The sequence below is a fragment of the Cyanistes caeruleus genome, chromosome 4 (genome assembly GCF_971803275.1).
Source record: "Cyanistes caeruleus chromosome 4, bCyaCae1.hap1.1, whole genome shotgun sequence".
Taxonomy (NCBI): Eukaryota; Metazoa; Chordata; class Aves; order Passeriformes; family Paridae; genus Cyanistes; species Cyanistes caeruleus.
In genome coordinates, this window is record NC_141704.1 from 1,275,141 (window position 1) to 1,293,043 (window position 17,903).

Consider the following 17,903-nt stretch of genomic DNA (forward strand, 5'->3'; position numbering starts at 1 on the left):
TCCGCAGCGCTTCCCCCGCGGTCCCTCCCTCAGCCCGCCCCGGCGGGGGGCGCGGGCCGGGCCGTGCCGCGGGCGGCGGCGGCTGAGGAGGAGGAGGAGGAGCAGCAGCAGCAGCGGGGCCGCTCCGCTCGCTCCCGGCGAGCCCAACAAAGGCGGCGGGGCCATGGCGGGCCCCTCGCCCCGCTCCGAGCCGCCCTAAGCCCGCCGTGCACCGCCGCGATGTGGCCGGGCCGCGGCGGGCGGCGCTGGGCGCTGGCGCTGGCCCTGGCGCTGGCTCTGGGCGGCCGCTGCCCCGCCGCCCACAACGCCTCGGCCGGGCCCCCGCGCTGCCGCCGCCCCGCGCCCTGCGAGCGGCTCCGCTTCGGCGCCTGCCTGGGCTCGGCGCTGCCCTACACCGCCACCTCCACGCTGCTGGCCACCGACTCCGCCTCGCAGGAGGAGGCGCACGGGAAGCTGCTGCTCTGGTCCGGTACGGACGGGACGGTACCGGGAGCGGGGAGAGTGAGGGAGAGGCCCGGGATGGGGCTGGAGGGGGATGGGGAGCGGTGAAGGGCGGGGGGAACGGGGGCTGGGGGGGAGCTTTGGGTGTAGTGTGGGGGGGCTGGGGATGGGTACGCTATGGAGAAGTGCCTAACACAGGGCTGAGTATGGTTACAGTATGGAAAACTTTATAGCAGGGGGCTGGGGTTGGGTGCAGTATAGAAAACTTTATAGAGGGGGGCTGGGAATGGGTGCAGTATAGAAAACTTCATAGAGGGGGTTTGGGGATGGGTACGGTATAGAAAACTTCATAGCAGGGGGCTGGGGATGGGTACAGTATAGAAAACTTCATATAGGGGGGCTGGGGATGGGTACATTATGGAAAACTCTATAGCAAAGGGCTGGGGATGGGTACAGTATAGAAAACTTCATAGAGGAGGGCTGGGAATGGGTACAGTATAGAAAACTTTATATAAGAATGGGTACAGTATAGAGAACTTCATAGAGGGGGGCTGGGGATGGGTACAGTATAGAAAATTTTATGTAAGAATGGGTACAGTGTAGAAAACTTTATAGCAAAGGGCTGGAGATGGGTACAGTGTAGAAAACTTTATTGAGTTTTGCATAAGAATGGGTACAGTATAGAAAACTTCATAGCAAAGGGCCAGGGATGGGTACAGTATGGAAAAGTGTCTAACACAGGGCTGGGGATGGGTAGAGTGCAGAAAACTGTATAGAGGGGGAGTGGGGATAGGTAAAGTACAGAAAACTTTACAGCAGAGGGCTGGGAATGAGTCCAGTGTAGAAAACTGTGTAAGAAAACATCATGGATGAGGTACAGCGCGGAGGGCAGCAGTAGATTAGGGTACAGGTAATTTATGGGCTAGCACAGGCCCAGGAGTGGGTGCAGTATAGAAAACTCTCTAGTGGGATGCAGGGGATGGGTACAGTATAGAAAACTGATTAAAAAGGGGCTGGGGATGGGTGGAGTGTAGAGGGGAGCAGTATAATGGGTGTCTGGGGATGGGGACGGTACAGAAAAATGTATAGGAGGGGAGAAAATGTAGCGTGGAGGGGAGCAGGAGATTGGGGTGCAGAGACAGCAGGAGAGCCCCACAGAGGGGTCCCAGCGCTGTGGGGACAGCAGGAGAGCCCCACAGAGGGGTCCCAGCGCTGTGGGGACAGCAGGACGGTCCCACAGAGGGGTCCCAGCACAGTGGGGACAGCAGGAGAGCCCCACAGAAGGGTCCCAGCGCTGTGGGAACAGCAGGAGAGCCCCACTGAGTGGTCCCAGCGCTGTGGGGACAGCAGGAGAGCCCCACAGAGGGGTCCCAGCACTGTGGGAACAGCAGGAGAGCCCCACAGAGTGGTCCCAGCGCTGTGGGGACAGCAGGAGAGCCCCACAGAGGGGTCCCAGCGCTGTGGGGACAGCAGGAGAGCCCCACAGAGGGGTCCCAGCGCTGTGGGGACAGCAGGAGAGCCCCACAGAGGGGTTCCAGCACTGTGGGGACAGCAGGAGAGCCCCACAGATGGGTCCCAGAGCTGTGGTAACAGCAGGACGGTCCCACAGAGGGGTCCCAGAGCTGTGGGGACAGCAGGAGAGCCCCACAGAGTGGTCCCAGCGCTGTGGTAACAGCAGGACGGTCCCACAGAGGGGTCCCAGAGCTGTGGGGACAGCAGGAGGGCCCCACAGATGGGTCCCAGCGCTGTGGGGACAGCAGGAGAGCCCCACAGAGGGGTCCCAGAGCTGTGGGGACAGCAGGAGAGCCCCACAGATGGGTCCCAGAGCTGTGGGGACAGCAGGAGAGCCCCACAGAGTGGTCCCAGCGCTGTGGTAACAGCAGGACGGTCCCACAGAGGGGTCCCAGAGCTGTGGGGACAGCAGGAGAGCCCCACAGATGGGTCCCAGCGCTGTGGGGACAGCAGGAGAGCCCCACAGAGGGGTCCCAGAGCTGTGGGGACAGCAGGAGGGCCCCACAGATGGGTCCCAGCGCTGTGGGGACAGCAGGAGAGCCCCACAGATGGGTCCCAGCGCTGTGGGGACAGCAGGAGAGCCCCACAGAGGGGTCCCAGAGCTGTGGGGACAGCAGGACGGTCCCACAGAGGGGTCCCAGCACAGTGGGGACAGCAGGAGGGTCCCACAGAGGGGTCCCAGCGCTGTGGGGACAGCAGGAGGTGGCCGTGCCGGGCGTGGTGACGGTGCTGTCCCCTCCCCACAGGCCTGCGCAACGCCCCACGCTGCTGGGACGTCATCCAGCCCCTGCTCTGCGCCGTCTACATGCCCAAGTGCGAGGATGGGCAGGTGGAGCTGCCCAGCCAGACCCTGTGCCAGGCCACCCGGGCTCCCTGCATCATCGTGGAGCGCGAGCGCGGCTGGCCCGACTTCCTCAAGTGCACCACCGACCGCTTCCCCGAGGGCTGCCCGGTACGGCGCGGGGACACGGGGATGGGGAGGGAAAGCTGCTCCCTGGGGCAGGTTGGGCACTCTGGAGAAGGGAAGGCTCCAGGGAGAGCTTCCAGCACATTCCAGGGCCTGAAGGGGCTCCGGGAGAGCTGGAGAGGGACTGGGGACAAGGACAGGAGGGACAAGACACAGGGAATGGCTTCCCACTGGCAGAGGGATGGATGGGATCGTTGGAATTGGGAATTCCTGGCTGTAATGGAATTCTCAGAGCAGCTGGATGCCCCTGCATCCCTGGAATGCCCAAGGCCAGGCTGGAGCAGCCTGGGATGGTGGGAGGTGTCCCTGCCTTGGCAGGGGGGCTCTGGAGGGGCTTTGAGGTCCCTTTCCACCCAACCATTCCACAATTCCATGGTGATTCCATGAAATCCAGCTGTCCACAGGGGACTGATGTCCATCTTGGCCACTGGGTTGTCTCCTCCTCCTCCTCCTCCACCTCCCCTCACGGCCTCGTTTCCCCTCTGGCAGAACGAGGTGCAGAACATCAAGTTCAACAGCTCGGGGCAGTGCGAGGCGCCGCTGGTGAGGACGGACAACCCCAAGAGCTGGTACGAGGACGTGGAGGGCTGCGGCATCCAGTGCCAGAACCCGCTCTTCACCGAGAAGGAGCACCGCGAGATGCACGTCTACATCGCCGCCTTCAGCTCCGTCACCATCTTCTGCACCTTCTTCACCCTGGTGAGACGCGCGCTCGCGCCGGGGTGGGGGTGTCCCCAAAACGGGCTCGGGCACCGAGCTGTGGCTTCCTCCTCCCCCTCCAGGCCACGTTTGTCGCTGACTGGAGGAACTCCAACCGCTACCCCGCCGTCATCCTGTTCTACGTCAACGCCTGCTTCTTCGTGGGCAGCATCGGGTGGCTGGCGCAGTTCATGGACGGCGCCCGCGAGGAGATCGTGTGCCGGGCCGACGGCACCATGAGGCTGGGCGAGCCCACGTGGGTGTCACCCCCTGTCCCCAGGGAGGGCTCTGCTGAGACCCCCGTCCTTCGCCCTCAAAGGTGACTCTCTCGCCTCGCCTCTCCGCAGCTCCAACGAGACGCTGTCCTGCGTCATCATCTTCGTCATTGTCTACTACTCGCTGATGTCGGGTGTCATCTGGTTCGTCATGCTCACCTACGCCTGGCACACCTCCTTCAAAGCCCTGGGCACCACCTACCAGCCGCTGCTGGGCAAGACCTCCTACTTCCACCTCATCACCTGGTCCATCCCCTTCGTGCTCACCGTGGCCATCCTGGCCGTGGCGCAGGTAACGGGGTCACGCGGCGGCGTCTCGGGGCGACGCCCGCAGCCGGCTGACCTTCCTGTCCCTGTCACCGTCCCTGCCAGGTGGATGGCGACTCTGTCAGCGGCATCTGCTTCGTGGGCTACAAGAATTACCGCTACCGAGCCGGCTTCGTGCTGGCCCCCATCGGGCTGGTGCTCATCGTGGGCGGCTATTTCCTCATCCGGGGTAGGTGTGGCTCAGCTCTGGGAAGGGCAGGACGGGGTCACCGTGGCTGTCCCCACACGCTGAGCCCCTCATCCTCTCCCCCACAGGGGTCATGACGCTCTTCTCCATCAAGAGCAACCACCCCGGGCTGCTGAGCGAGAAGGCAGCCAGCAAGATCAACGAGACCATGCTGCGCCTGGGTGAGGCCTCCACCGGCGCCGTTCCCGAGGGAGCTGGAGTGGGAATGGGGATGTTTTTGTCCCCTGAAGTCACACAGCTCCTTCCTGGGGTGGTGGCAAGGGGGACAAAGCTGTGCTGGTGCTGGTGGTGGTGGTGCTGGTGGTGGTGGTGGCACGGCCCCAGCGTGGCGTCTTTGTCTGGGTGTCGCTGGAGTTTGGCCGAACCGGGGATGTCCCTCTTCTCTTCCAGGCATCTTCGGCTTCTTGGCCTTCGGCTTCGTCTTCATCACCTTTGGCTGCCACTTCTACGACTTCTTCAACCAGGCCGAGTGGGAGCGCAGCTTCCGGGAGTACGTCCTGTGAGTGGCACGGGGACAGGGGGGTGACAGGCGCGCGGTGGCACCCGTGGGACAGCCCCGTGTCCCCCACCGGCGGTGCCACCGCCATCTCCGCGCCGCAGAGCCGCGGGGTGTCCCCCTGCTCCTCACAGCCGCCGTCCCCCGCAGGTGCGAGGCCAACGTGACCATCGCCACGCAGACCAACAAGCCCATCCCGGACTGCGAGATCAAGAACCGGCCCAGCCTCCTGGTGGAGAAGATCAACCTCTTTGCCATGTTCGGCACCGGCGTCTCCATGAGCACCTGGGTCTGGACCAAGGCCACCCTGCTCATCTGGAAGCGCACCTGGTGCAGGTGGGACTCCCCAGGGTGTCACCCCAGCTCCCTGGAGCCCTTCCTGCCCCATCCAGGAGGGCGGGGAGAACATTCCCAACGTTGGAAGACATTCCCAGCTGTTTGTCACTCGGCTCAGTGAGCTGTGGGCTCGCAGCAGCTCAGGAACGGGGTGGCCTCTCCGGTTTGGCCTTTGTGGGACGCCTCCATCCCCGGGGTGTCCCCATCCAGAACGAGACGGGGGGAGCTGGGCAGGGTCCCTGTGCCACCAGCTGTGACAGCCCCCTCTGTGCCCTGCGTGTCCCCAGGCTGACGGGGCAGAGCGATGACCAGCCCAAGAGGATCAAGAAGAGCAAGATGATCGCCAAGGCCTTCTCCAAGCGCAAGGAGCTGCTGCGCGACCCGGGCCGGGAGCTGTCCTTCAGCATGCACACCGTGTCCCACGACGGCCCCGTGGGTACGTGCAGGAGCCAGGGGACGTCCCCAGCAGCCCCCTGATGTCCCCAAAGTCCCTCCCTTGACCAGATCCCCCCCCCTGTCCCGCAGCTGGTTTGGCCTTCAACATCAACGAGCCATCGGCCGACGTGTCCTCGGCGTGGGCCCAGCACGTCACCAAGATGGTGGCCAGGAGAGGGGCGATCCTGCCCCAGGACATCTCCGTGACGCCCGTGGCGACACCTGGCAAGTCCTTGGGGACCTGGAGGGGGATCTGTGGGCTGGGGGTGTCGGGGGTGCGGGTTTGGGGGTTTTGGGGCGCTCACAGCCACCTCACCCCAGTGCCACCGGAGGAGAGAGCCAACCTGTGGGTGGTGGAGGCCGACGTGTCCCCGGAGCTGCAGAAGCGCGGCGGCCACAAGAAGAAGCGGAGGAAGAAGAAGAAGAAGAAGGAGGTGAACCCAGACCCCGAGCGCTGCCTGGGGGGCTCCTCCGTCCCTCGCCTGCCTCGCCTGCCCCCCCAGCCCTGCCTGGTGGCTTTTGCCCCCGATGTCCAGCCCGACGCCGCCTTCCCCGGGCAGAGCCGCAGAGCCGAGGTCTTGCACGTGATCAGCAACCCCTTCTGCCCCGAGCCTGGCGCCGAGGAGAGCCCCGGTGCCGGGTGCTGGCAGCACAACGGGGGCTCCCCGTGGCCACCCCAGCCCTGGCCAGGGCCAGCCAGGACTCAGGGCCGCCGGGCAGGGCTGGCCCCCATCCACTCTCGGACCAACCTGGTGGACGCGGAGCTGCTGGAGCCCGACTCGGACTTCTGACGCCAGCGGGATTTGTGGGGACAGCTGGGGTGAGAGCCGAAGGTGAGGGGACACGCCAGGATCCGCCCGATCTCGTCGGGATCCATCCCAAATACTCCATCAGCCTGAGCACATTCCCATTTCTCCCTTTTGGAGGATTCATCTCCGTGCACTTCCCATCCCGCAGAGGGTTTGGGATTCCCTCCGGCATCACCGGGAGAAAGGAGCTGTTGGTGGAACAACCCCCAGCTCCCCCAGGGATTTAAGGACCAGGGGGGACGTTTGGGGACAGCCTAGATCAGGGTAGATTTGGGGCAGCTCTGCCCCACACACAGCTAGAGGTACGTAGAGCTCACCCCCCCACTTGTGCCAATAGCGAATTTTGAAAAATTCCTGATTTTTTATTTTTTAACGTTTCTATGGCGATGCCTCTGCTCGGGGCGAGCCCAGGCAGCAGCAGCAGCACCCCTGGTGTGTTCCCCTATTTTGGGATCACCCCAAATCCCTTCCAACACCCCAAAGTGCCTTCCAGCTCCCCCAAATCAGGATTAGTGGGGTGGCAGCACCAGGGAGATGGGACACCCCAAAAAAACCTCGAGGTGAAGCAGGGTCAGCAACGCCCCCCACCCCCCCCCAGAGCAAAGCTTTTTATTATTTTTTTAGGATAAAAAAATAAAAATAAAATAAAAATCGAGTCACAGCAAACCCAGCCGAGCCCTGAGGCAGGAGGGCTCCAATCCCTGCTGGTGTTTGGATTTTCCCTGTTTTTATTAAGTCCTGGTAGACTCCTGGCTTTTATTTTATTTTTTTTTTTTAATTTTTCTTACTATCCCAGTGACCTCCACGGGTTCATTTTTGCTGTGTAAAAGAAAAAAAAAAAAAAAAACAACAAAACTCCTGTATCAGTATTAAATTTACAAATTTTCAATCCCAGTGGCTGCTCTGGGCTCTTTTGGGGTGGGAAAACATTTTTTGGTGGGGGGGGGGGTGGGTTGTCCTTTCTCCTAAAAACCCTCCTGTTTAAAAACTGCTTTAAAGTGTTTTAAACCGCTTGAAAACACCTTAAAAACCACTTTAAAATGTTTCAAACTGCTTTAAAGCATGTTAAAAACTGCTTTAAAATGTTTTAAACCGCTTGAAAACACCTTAAAAACCACTTTGAAGTGTTTCAAATTGCTTTAAAGCACCTTAAAAACTGCTTTAAAATGTTTCAAACTGCTTTAAAGCGCGTTAAAATCTGCTTTAAAATGTTTTAAAATGTTCAAAACTCTTTAAAGCAGATTTTAAGGTGCTTTTTTTTTTTTGTTGTTGTTGGGTTTTTTTGGGTTTTTTTTTCTTTTTATATATTTTATTAAAATTATAAATCCCTGGATGGTGCAGCCTGGTCACGAGGAACTGATGGCTGCAGAAAAATGGGATTGCAGGAATCAAATGGCCAAAAATCATCCTAAAATCGCCCCAAAAATCATCCTAAAATCACCCAAGAGTCATCAAAGAATCACCCAAAAATTACCCCAAATCACCCCAAAATTACGCCAAAATAATCCAAAAATCATCATAAAATCACCCAAAATTCATCCAAAAATCACCCAAAATTCATCCAAAAATCACCCCAAAATCATCCCAAAATCATGCAAGAATCATCCAAGAATCACGCAAAAATACCCAAAAATCAAAAATTCATCCAAAAATCACCCCAAAATCATCCAAAAATCACCCAAAAATCATCCAAAATTTCATCCAAAAATCACCCCAAATCACCCCAAAATCATCCAAAACTCATCCAGAAATCACCCAAAAATAATCCAAAAATCACACAGAATTCATTCAAAAATCACCCAAATATCCAAAATTCACCCAAAAATAATCCCAAAATTCATTCAAAAATCACCCAAAATTCTTCCAAAAATCACCCCAAAATCATCCCAAAATCATGCAAGAATCATCCAAAAATCACACAAAAATCACACAAAATTCATTCAAAAATCACCTAAAAATCATCCAAAAATCATCCAAAAATCATCCAAAAATCATCCAAAAATAATCCAAAGATCACCCAAACCTAATCCCCAAATATCAAAAAAATCATCCAAAATTCATCCAAAAATCATCCAAAATTCATCCAACAACCCCAAAATCATCCCGAAATCATGCAAGAATCATCCAAAAATCACACAAAAATCAACTGAAATTCATTCAAAAATCACCCAAGAATCATCCAAAAATCACCCCAAAATTGTCCAAAAATCACCTAAAAATCATCCAAAAATCATCCAAAAATAATCCAAAAATCACCCAAACATAATCCCCAAATATCAAAAAAATCTCCCAAGATTCATCCAAAAATCCCCCAAAATTCACCCAAAAATCATCCAAAAATCACCCCAAAATTGTCCAAAAACCACCTAAAAATCATCCAAAAATCATCTAAAAATCATCCAAAAATCACCCAAATTTACATCAAACCTCCCTCAACTTTGTTTCGTGGGACAACCCAAACTCTGCTGTGGATCTGCCTCTCAAGGAAAAGAAATTTGCTTTTTCCAAGGCTGATTTTTCCCAGGTTTTTTTCCCAGATTTCCAGGCAAACCCATCCCAGGCTGGAGGGAAGGAGCCAGCCCAGTTCTCACAGAGCCCAAATTGTTGGAGTTTTGGGGGTGCTGCTTTTCCTGTTTTTTCCCAGGACAACTCCAGCACTCTCTGGATTTTGAGAATGTTCTTTAAGAAGTGAGGAAAATCCCAGGCTCATGGTCAGGATTTTGCCTTGATCAAAACAACTTGGTGGGTTTTTTGTGGGATCTGTGGAACTGGAAATGATAATTTTTAAAGGATTTCTCCATCTCCAGGTTGCCACAAGCTCCTCTCAGCAGAAGAGAAGGATCAGGGATGGGATCTTGCCTTGGTCAGAACAACCTGGTATTTTTTGGTGGGATTTGTGGCACTGGAAATGATAAATTCTGGAGAATTTCTCCATCTCCAGGTCAGCACAAGCTCCTCTCCTCAGCAGATGAGGATCAGGGTTGGGATTTTGTCTTGGTCAAAACAACCTGGTGGGTTTTTTTGGAATCTGAGATGAAAAATTTTAGAAGATTTAGAAATTTTCTCCATCTCCAGGTTGGCACAAGCTCTTCTGAGTAGAAGAGAAGGAATTTTGCTTTGATCAAAAGAACCTGGTGGGTTTTTTCTGGGATTTGTGGCACTGGAAATGATAATTTTTAAAGGATTTCTCCATCTCCAGGTCAGCACAAGCTCCTCTCCTCAGCAGAGAAGGATCAGGGTTGGGATTTTGCCTTGGTCAAACAACCTGGTGGGTTTTTTGTGGGATCTGTGGGATCTGAGATGAAAAATTCTGGAAGATTTCTCCATCTCAGGTCAGCACAAGCTCCTCTCAGCAGAAGAGAAGGATCAGGGTTGGAATTTTGTGTTTGTCAGAGGTTTGCAAAACAACCTGGTGGGTTTTTTCTGGGATTTGTGGCACTGGAAATGATAATTTTTAAAGGATTTCTCCATCTCCAGGTCAACACAAGCTCCTCTCCTCAGCAGAGAAGGATCAGGTTGGGATTTTGTCTTGGTCAAAACAACCTGGTGGGTTTTTTGTGGGATCTGTGGCACTGGAAATGATAAATTCTGGAAGATTTCTCCATCTCCAGGTTGCCACAAGCTCCTCTCAACAGAAGAGAAGGATCAGGGATGGGATTCTGCTTTGATCAAAACAACCTGGTGGGTTTTTTATCGGATCTGTGGGATCTGAGATGATAAATTTTGGAAGATTTCTCCATCTCCAGGTCAGCACAAGCTCCTCTCCTCAGCAGAAGAGGATCAGGGTTGTGTTTGTCAGGGGTTTGTAAAACATCCTGGGGTCTTTTTCTGGGATTTGTGGCACCAGGAAATGATAATTTTTAATGGATTTCTCCATCTCAGGTTGGCACGAGCTCCTCTTCTCTGCAGAGAAGGATCATGGTCAGGATTTTGCTTTGGTCAAAACAACCTGGTGGGTTTTTGTGGAATCTGAGATGATAAATTTTAGATTTAGAGAAGATTTTCTCCATCTCCAGGTTGGCACAAGCTCCTCTGAGTAGAAAAGAAGGAATTTTGCTTTGATCAAAACAACCTGGTGGGTTTTTGTGGAATCTGAGATGATAAATTTTGAAAGATTTCTCCATCTCCAGGTCAGCACAAGCTCCTCTCCTCAGCTGAGAAGGATCAGGGTTGGGATTTTGTCTTGATCAAAACAACCTGGTGGGTTTTTTGTGGGATCTGAGATGAAAAATTCTGGAATGTTTCTCCATCTCCAGGTCAGCACAAGCTCCTCTCCTCAGCTGAGAAGGATCAGGGTTGGGATTTTGCCTTGGTCAAAACAACCTGGTGGATTTTTTGTGGAATCTGAGATGATAAATTCTGGAATGTTTCTCCATCTCAGGTCAGCACCTTCTCCTCTCCTCTGCAGAACCGTGGCGCTGCAGGAGCTGTGACTTTTCCTTCTCTCGCAGCGCCAGTGCCAGGAGAGGGACATCGCTCCAGCTTCAAATCCCTCCCTCTTTCCAAGAGTTCCAAAGGCTCTTCCAAGCCTGGAATGGGCCCTGAGTCCATTTGTGACCCTGGAGTGCTGCAGAGTCAGATCCCGATTCTGCTTGAGTTCGGTGTGGTCAGGAATTGTCCTCATCACACTCCAGGCTCACAGGGATGTGCTGCTTTTCCTTTAACTCCAATCCCCTCTGGAATTCCTGCCCTTTCTTCCCTGAAATCCTCCTTCAGCCTCTCAGGTTCTGCTGCTTCCAGCTCTCCTCTCCCCCCTGATTTTTGGGGAGGTTTATGTGGGTTCCTTCTCTCTCTCCGCTCATCCCAAACATCTCAAACCCAGAGCTTGAGGATTGGACTCTTGAGGATTGGAATTGATGCTTGAGAATTAAGAATTAATTAAGCACCACTACCAGCTCCAAGTTCTCTCAGGGCTGCTCTCACTAAATAACAATAATAAAAGGATGGGTTTGCACTCTGTAAGAGGCACATTCCCGGAGATCCGGATTTAGAAAATGTGGTTTATTACGGGTTTGTGCCTTTAGGCAGAGCTCTGTGGCCGGCAGGCCTGGCAGGACAGCGAGTCCCAGGTTTTTTGGATGACACGTTCCTCGTGCCAGGATGTTGTGGCTCCTCTTTTCCATGGGTTTTCCTGGCACACCAGGCCCTGGGGAGCTGCCCAGCCTGGCCATGGCACTGTGGGGACACCGAGCCCTGTGACTGATCGAGTCCAGAGAAGGAGCAAAGGAGCTGGGAAGGGGCTGGAGAATTCCTGAGGGAGCTGGGAAGGGTCTGGAGAATTCCTGGAGGAGATGGGAAGGGGCTGGAGAATTCCTGAGGGATCTGGGAAGGGGCTGGAGAATTCCTGAGGGAGATGGGAAGGGGCTCATCCCGGAGAAAAGGGGGATCAGGAGGAATTTCTGGCTCTGTACAACTCCCTGCCAGGAGGGGACAGCCGGGGGGGATTTGGGATCTTATCCCAGGGAACGGGGACAGGAAGAGAGGGAACGGCCTCAGAATGGGCCAGGGGAGGCTCAGGGTGGGCAGCAGCAGGAATTTCCCCATGGAAAGGGTGGCCCTGGAAGTGCCCAGGGAGGGTTGCAGTGCCCATCCCTGGAGGTGTCCAAGGAAGGGCTGGAGGTGGCACCCAGTGCTCTGGGCTGCGGACATAAAGCGGGGATCAGGCACACCTAGGTCTCGATGGTCTTGAAGATCTTTTACAACCTCATGGATTCTGCGATTCTAAGGCTGAAAAACCGAAAATTTACCAAAACGTGAAAAAAGAACCAAATGCCTTCACGGGCCGGCTGTCCCCGCGCGGACTACAACTCCCAACAACCCCCGCGCGGCCCCGCGAGGAGGCGGGGCGCGGCGCCGCACTGCAGGAGCTGCCGGGAGTTGTAGTCGCGGCGGGGCGGAGCGCCGGCGGGAGGACTGCATGTCCCGGCATGCAGTGCGGCGGCGAGCGCGGCGGGGCGGAGCGGGGCGGGGCCGGCGGCCCTGAGGGAGCCGGAGCCGGAGCCGGAGCAGTCGGCGGCGATGTCGGTGCAGGTGGCGGTGGCCGCGCCCGCCGTGGAGCTGAAGGAGCTCGGCGGCCCCATGGACAAGGCGGCGGGGCCGCCGTGCGAGCCTGTGAGCGCTCACGCAGCCGGGCACGGCGTGGCGGCGGCGGCTCCCGCCTGCCCCGTGCCGGGCGCCGAGCGTGAGGCGGCCCCGGCCCCCTCCGCCGAGCGGCCTCCGGGGAGCGGCTGCCCCGGGCTGTCCTCGGCCGCCGGGCTGTCCTCGGCCGCCGCCAAAGTGCCGCAGGCTTCGGCCATGAAGAGGAGCGACCCGCACCACCCTCAGCACCGGCACCGCGACGCCGGCGACAGCGGCGGCGCCGCGGCCGAGGCGCTCGTGAGCCCCGACGGCACCGTCACCGAGGCGCCGCGCACGGTCAAGAAGGTAACGGGGCCGGGCACCGGGAGAGCCTCCCTGGCGGGGCTGTGCGGGACATCCCCGCCGGTACAAGCCCGCAGCGGGCAGGGAGAACCGGTCCGGGGCTCCGGGAGGCGGTGCTGCCTCCGCCGGGCAGGGGCCGGCCCGGTGAGGGGGTCCCCGGTGCGCGGGAGGTGTCGGTGACCCCTCAGGTGCTGCCGTGACCGCGGGGGTGCTCCGGGGCTTTGGCTGCTTTTTGGGGATGTGTTGTGCCATGGCTCGGGGGGTCTGTCTGCGCCTTGTCCGCCGCCGTGTCTGACATGTGGGGACGTGTGGGGTGACGCTGGGTGCGTTTACACCCTTTTCATGTGCCCAGAGGTGACACTGGGTGTGTTTACACCCCGTTCCCGCATCTCCAGGTGTCACTGGGTGTATTTCCACCCTGTTCCCGCACCCTCAGGTGACATTGGGTGTGTTTACACCCCGTACCTGCCCCCCCAGGTGACACTGGGTGTGTTTACACCCCATTCGTGCACCCCCAGGTGACACTGGGTACCCATTCCTGTCCCTCCCAGGTGTCACTGGGTACCTTTACACCCCGTTCCCACACCCCCAGTTGACACTGGGTGTGTTTACACCCCATTCGTGCACCCCCAGGTGACACTGGGTACCCATTCCTGTCCCTCCCAGGTGTCACTGGGTACCTTTACACCCCGTTCCCACACCCCCAGGTGACACTGGGTGTGTTTACACCCCATTCGTGCACCCCCAGGTGACACTGGGTACCCATTCCTGTCCCTCCCAGGTGTCACTGGGTACCTTTACACCCCGTTCCCACACCCCCAGGTGACACTGGGTGTGTTTACACCCCATACCTGCACCCCCAGGTGACACTGGGTACCCATTCCTGTCCCTCTCAGGTGTCACTGGGGACCTTTACACCCCGTTCCCACACCCCCAGGTGACACTGGGTGTGTTTACACCCCATTCCCATCCCCTCAGGTGACACTGGGTGTATTTACACCCTGTTCCTGCTCCCCAAGTGTCACTGGGTACCTTTACACCCCGTTCCTGCACCCAGAGGTGACACTGGGTGTGTTTACACCCCTTTCCTGCCCCCCCAGGTGTCACTGGGTACCCATTCCTGCCCCTCAAGGTGTCACTGGGTGCCTTTACACCCCATTCCCTCCCCCCCCCCAGTGTGGGGCTGCCTGCCCAAAGGTGTTGTGTGAGCTCCAGGGTGTGTTTGGGTTCACATCAGGTTCACGTTCCCGGGGTTATCTTGGCAATGGGGATAAGATAAAAACGTTCCGGGAGCTGCTGGTGACATTGGCACACAGGGCAGGGCCAGTTCTGCCCATACCTGGATGCTGGGAGGGGTCAGGAGGGGTTTTGGGGTGTTTTTGGCACCCCAAGAGCGAGTGGAACTCTGAATCCTGGTGAATCCGTGCCTCTCCAGCTCCTCAGGTGGATGCAGCCACGGGCTCGGATTCTCCCTGGAGGAGAGGGCTGTGTGTGCTCTGCTGGGGATGGAAAATGTGCTTTTTCCTGGTTTTTTAGTGCCTGGCATCCTTCCCGCTGGAAATCTCAGGAGGTTTCCCATGAACCTTTTTGGGAAAAAAGTGTCTCTGTCCTAAGGGACACCTCATGGAACTTTGGGGTTCCTCAGCTCCCCTGCTGATGGACTTGTACCTTCTTTTGGCCTTTGGAAAGCCCAGGGTGAGGGGGTTTCTCTCCATAAATAATCCTGATTTCCTTCTGTGTGGCTTCCCAGAAATTCCAGATTCTCCTTGGAAGGAGCACATCCTTGCAGGGCAAGGTGTGCCCATGAGGAGAGTCTGGATCACGGTTTCTTCATCCCCCCCAAAATCCTTTCTGGGGGGGTTCAGCTCCTCTGTAAAGGACATTTTTTCTCTGAGGTTGTGACTCCCATCCCCAATGTTTGGAGTTCTTTTCTTTTTCAATTTTTATTATTTATTATTATTTATATTTTATTTTAATACATTATTTACTATATATTTTTTTATATTTATATTACATATATTTTATCTATTATTATATAATATATATTAATATTTAGATATTGTCTATCTTATTTATTATTTATATATTTTATATCTTATTATGTATTATATATTTTTATATATTTTTTATATATTATTATATAATATTTATTAATATTATCTAGACATTGTCTATCTTATTATTTATATTATTTTATATCTTATTCATTATGTAGTATATATATTGTACATATATTTTTATATATTGCATAAATTTATATATTATATAGCATGCGTTTATATTTATGTATTATATATAATGTTTCTAAATATATATTAGATATATTTATATTTATATAGATAATATATAAAACATATAAATATTATCTATATCTTCTTTATGATATAATATTATTCTAAAATATTATTTATTAATATTATTTAGACTATTTCTATTTTGTTATTTATTTATTATTTAATTATTATTATTATTTATTTTACAAATTATTCCTTCTCCTCCTTTTACTCAGCCACTCAAACCGAGCTTTTCATTCACCACATCCAGATCCTCTCCTCCTCAGGAGTTACTGAAATAAATAACATTTATTATATGTTATTATCATATAATAACAATTATTATTTATTATATTTATTATTTATTATATTTATTATTTATTATATTTATTATAACATATAATAACATTTATTATATGTTATATCCTGGCGGTTAGCGAAATTAAAACCAGATTTGGGAGCCATCAAATTGTCCCCAGGCTGTGAAATTTGGCACGTGAAGTTGAAGGGTCTGCTGAAAGGAGGTTTACAATAAAAATAAGTTAATTTTTTTTACTCAGATCCAGCAGGACTTTGCTGAAGTAGTGGTAAAAGTCTAAGAAAAAGAGGTGAAATTTGTGGTGGAACTGGGATTCTTAAGAATATTTGCTATAAACAAAATCTCAGTAATATTTCCTTGACTGCTTTATATAAATATATTTTTCTTTTGATTTTTTTTTCCCTTTCCTTGGAATCCTAACACCCATCCTTGAAGTGCGGCACCCCTAAATTCTGATTTTGCAGTTCTGAGACAAAAAGAGTTCCCAGAAAATCCCAGCGACCTTTTTTCCTTAAAGGACCTCATTTGAAATCTTTTTTGTCCCTTCAGCATTTTATTCACCTGCCTTTAGATGTTCTGATTTGTATTTTAGCTTGGCAGGGTGTAAAATAAGAAGGAATAGATGGAGTAGATGGTATTTTTATATTAATTTATATGCACACATTATAAATGGTACTATATAATGTATATAAAAATCTATATGGTATATATGCAATATATAATAATGTTCTATATATTATATATGCAATATATGTTCTCTATAATATACATACAATATATAATGAATACTCTATATATTATATATACAATAGATAATATGTGTTCTATATATTATATATACAATAGATAATAAATGTTCTATATATTATATATGCAATAGATAATACGTGTTCTGTATGTACAGTTTATAATATATTATATATACAATATATATTACATATATATAGCATATAATTATAAATATAAAATATATAAAAAATATAAAAATAAATATATAGTATATGAAATATATATGATACATGATCCAATATATATGCTATCTATTATATGATATATATTATACATACAAATTGTACAATATATAATCTATATTATATATTATATTTATATAGAAAGATAGCTATAGCAATGTATAGAAATATGTGTAAAGATATGTAGAAATATATATAAAAATATATAAAGATATATAGAAATATATATAAAAATATATAAAGATATATAGAAATATGTGTAAAGATATATAGCAATATATAAAAATATATCTAAAAATATATATATAAATATAGAGAAATATATATATAGAAATATATATAAAGATATATAGAGAGATATATATAGAAATATATAGAGATATATATAGAAATATATATAGAGATATGTATAGAAATATATATAGAAACATATAAAATACATTAAAATGGTATTACATAAATATAATAGAAATATTGAATATAAAGGTGGCTTTTCTCTGCCACCTGCAGAGATCAAATCTCGAGGAAAATCCCTGGAGTTGTTGTTCCTTTTGGATTCTTGCTGGAATTCCTCCCTGCTGAGGAGCAGTTGGACTTTGGCAGGTGCCTCCGTGTTGCAGGTGTGGGATGAAGGTTCCAGACCTCCTCCTTGCCCCTCCTCCCGTGGCTCCAAGCCCAGTCAAACCGGGTGAATTCCTCCCTTTTTAGGCTGAGGGAATTTCCCGTTGGATGAATCTCTCCGGAGTGAGGATGAGGAAGAGGAGGAGCTGGAAAAGCCCCTCCAGGAGCAGCCCTGGGCGGTGTGGGGTGGATTTGGGGTGAGCTCAGGCGGCCACAGCCGAGCCAGGCCCTGAGCCACCCGCACTGCCTCGATTTTGGGGTTTTAGGGGGGTTTTGATGATGAGGCCATCGCTCTTCGGCTTTAGGGGATGGTGGCTAAGCTGGTTTTGGTGTTCAAGTGGAGTTTTGATGATGCTGGTGTTAATTTCTAAAGCATTCCCGAATCCAAGCAGCTGAAAGTCACAGAACTCCTGGAAATCCTCTTCTTACCTGGGGGCAGCCTCAATTAAGACTCCCAAAGTGATTAACTGGGCAATCTTAGCCTTGTCATGGCAGCTCCGTACCCCTTGCTTCAGCTGAGAGAAGAATTGTGGGGTGGGGTGGAAGGGACCCTATAGCCCACCCAGTTCTGACCCTCAGCCCCAAGAAAAATCCAAATTTAATGAGATTCAGCTCTTGGTTTAATGGTTCTGAGGTGACAGCTCTGTGTGCCTTTCTTCTGCTGAGAGAAGAATCGTGGAATCATGGGTTCTGTTGGGGTGGAAGGGACCCTAAAGCCCATCCAGTTCTGACCCCTGTCACAGGAAAAACCCAAATTTAATCAGATTCAGGTCTTGGTTTAATGGTTATGAGGTGAGAATTCTGTGTCCCTTGCT

The 17,903-nt window shown here is 52.0% G+C and overlaps 2 protein-coding genes across 3 annotated transcripts in view; both read left to right on the top strand.

Moving 5' to 3' along the window:
* The first annotated feature begins 31 nt into the window (after nt 1-31).
* On the top strand, nt 32-7,378 carry SMO (smoothened, frizzled class receptor). Of its 2 annotated transcripts, XM_086886272.1 has the most exons (13): nt 32-101; nt 352-469; nt 2,700-2,905; nt 3,410-3,619; nt 3,703-3,875; nt 3,967-4,186; nt 4,267-4,390; nt 4,477-4,569; nt 4,799-4,907; nt 5,055-5,240; nt 5,528-5,676; nt 5,766-5,900; nt 5,997-7,378. In XM_086886272.1, exons 3-13 carry the CDS (start codon nt 2,759-2,761, stop codon nt 6,464-6,466), a joined length of 2,016 nt encoding a protein of 671 aa, XP_086742398.1. In that variant the 5' UTR covers nt 32-101; nt 352-469; nt 2,700-2,758; the 3' UTR covers nt 6,467-7,378. The 2 variants fall into 2 exon arrangements, with proteins under 2 accessions (XP_086742398.1, XP_086742397.1); XM_086886271.1 differs by lacking the exon at nt 32-101 and having other exon boundaries at nt 195-469.
* A 5,084-nt stretch (nt 7,379-12,462) lies between these two features.
* The window catches only part of AHCYL2 (adenosylhomocysteinase like 2), a 75,845-nt gene continuing 70,404 nt past the window's right edge, over nt 12,463-17,903 (top strand). Inside the window, exon 1 of the mRNA XM_086886277.1 lies at nt 12,463-12,907. Coding sequence (XP_086742403.1) covers nt 12,503-12,907 — 405 coding nt within the window. The 5' untranslated portion in view covers nt 12,463-12,502. The remainder of the gene's footprint in view (nt 12,908-17,903) is intronic.

Coding starts and splice junctions, on each gene's coding strand:
- SMO (XM_086886271.1), top strand. CDS start 220: ATGTGGCCGGGCCGCGGCGGGCGGCGCTGGGCGCTGGCGCTGGCCCTG. Junction 4,391..4,476: donor CGGCTATTTCCTCATCCGGG/GTAGGTGTGGCT, acceptor TCTCCCCCACAG/GGGTCATGACGCTCTTCTCC. Junction 5,677..5,765: donor GTCCCACGACGGCCCCGTGG/GTACGTGCAGGA, acceptor CCTGTCCCGCAG/CTGGTTTGGCCTTCAACATC.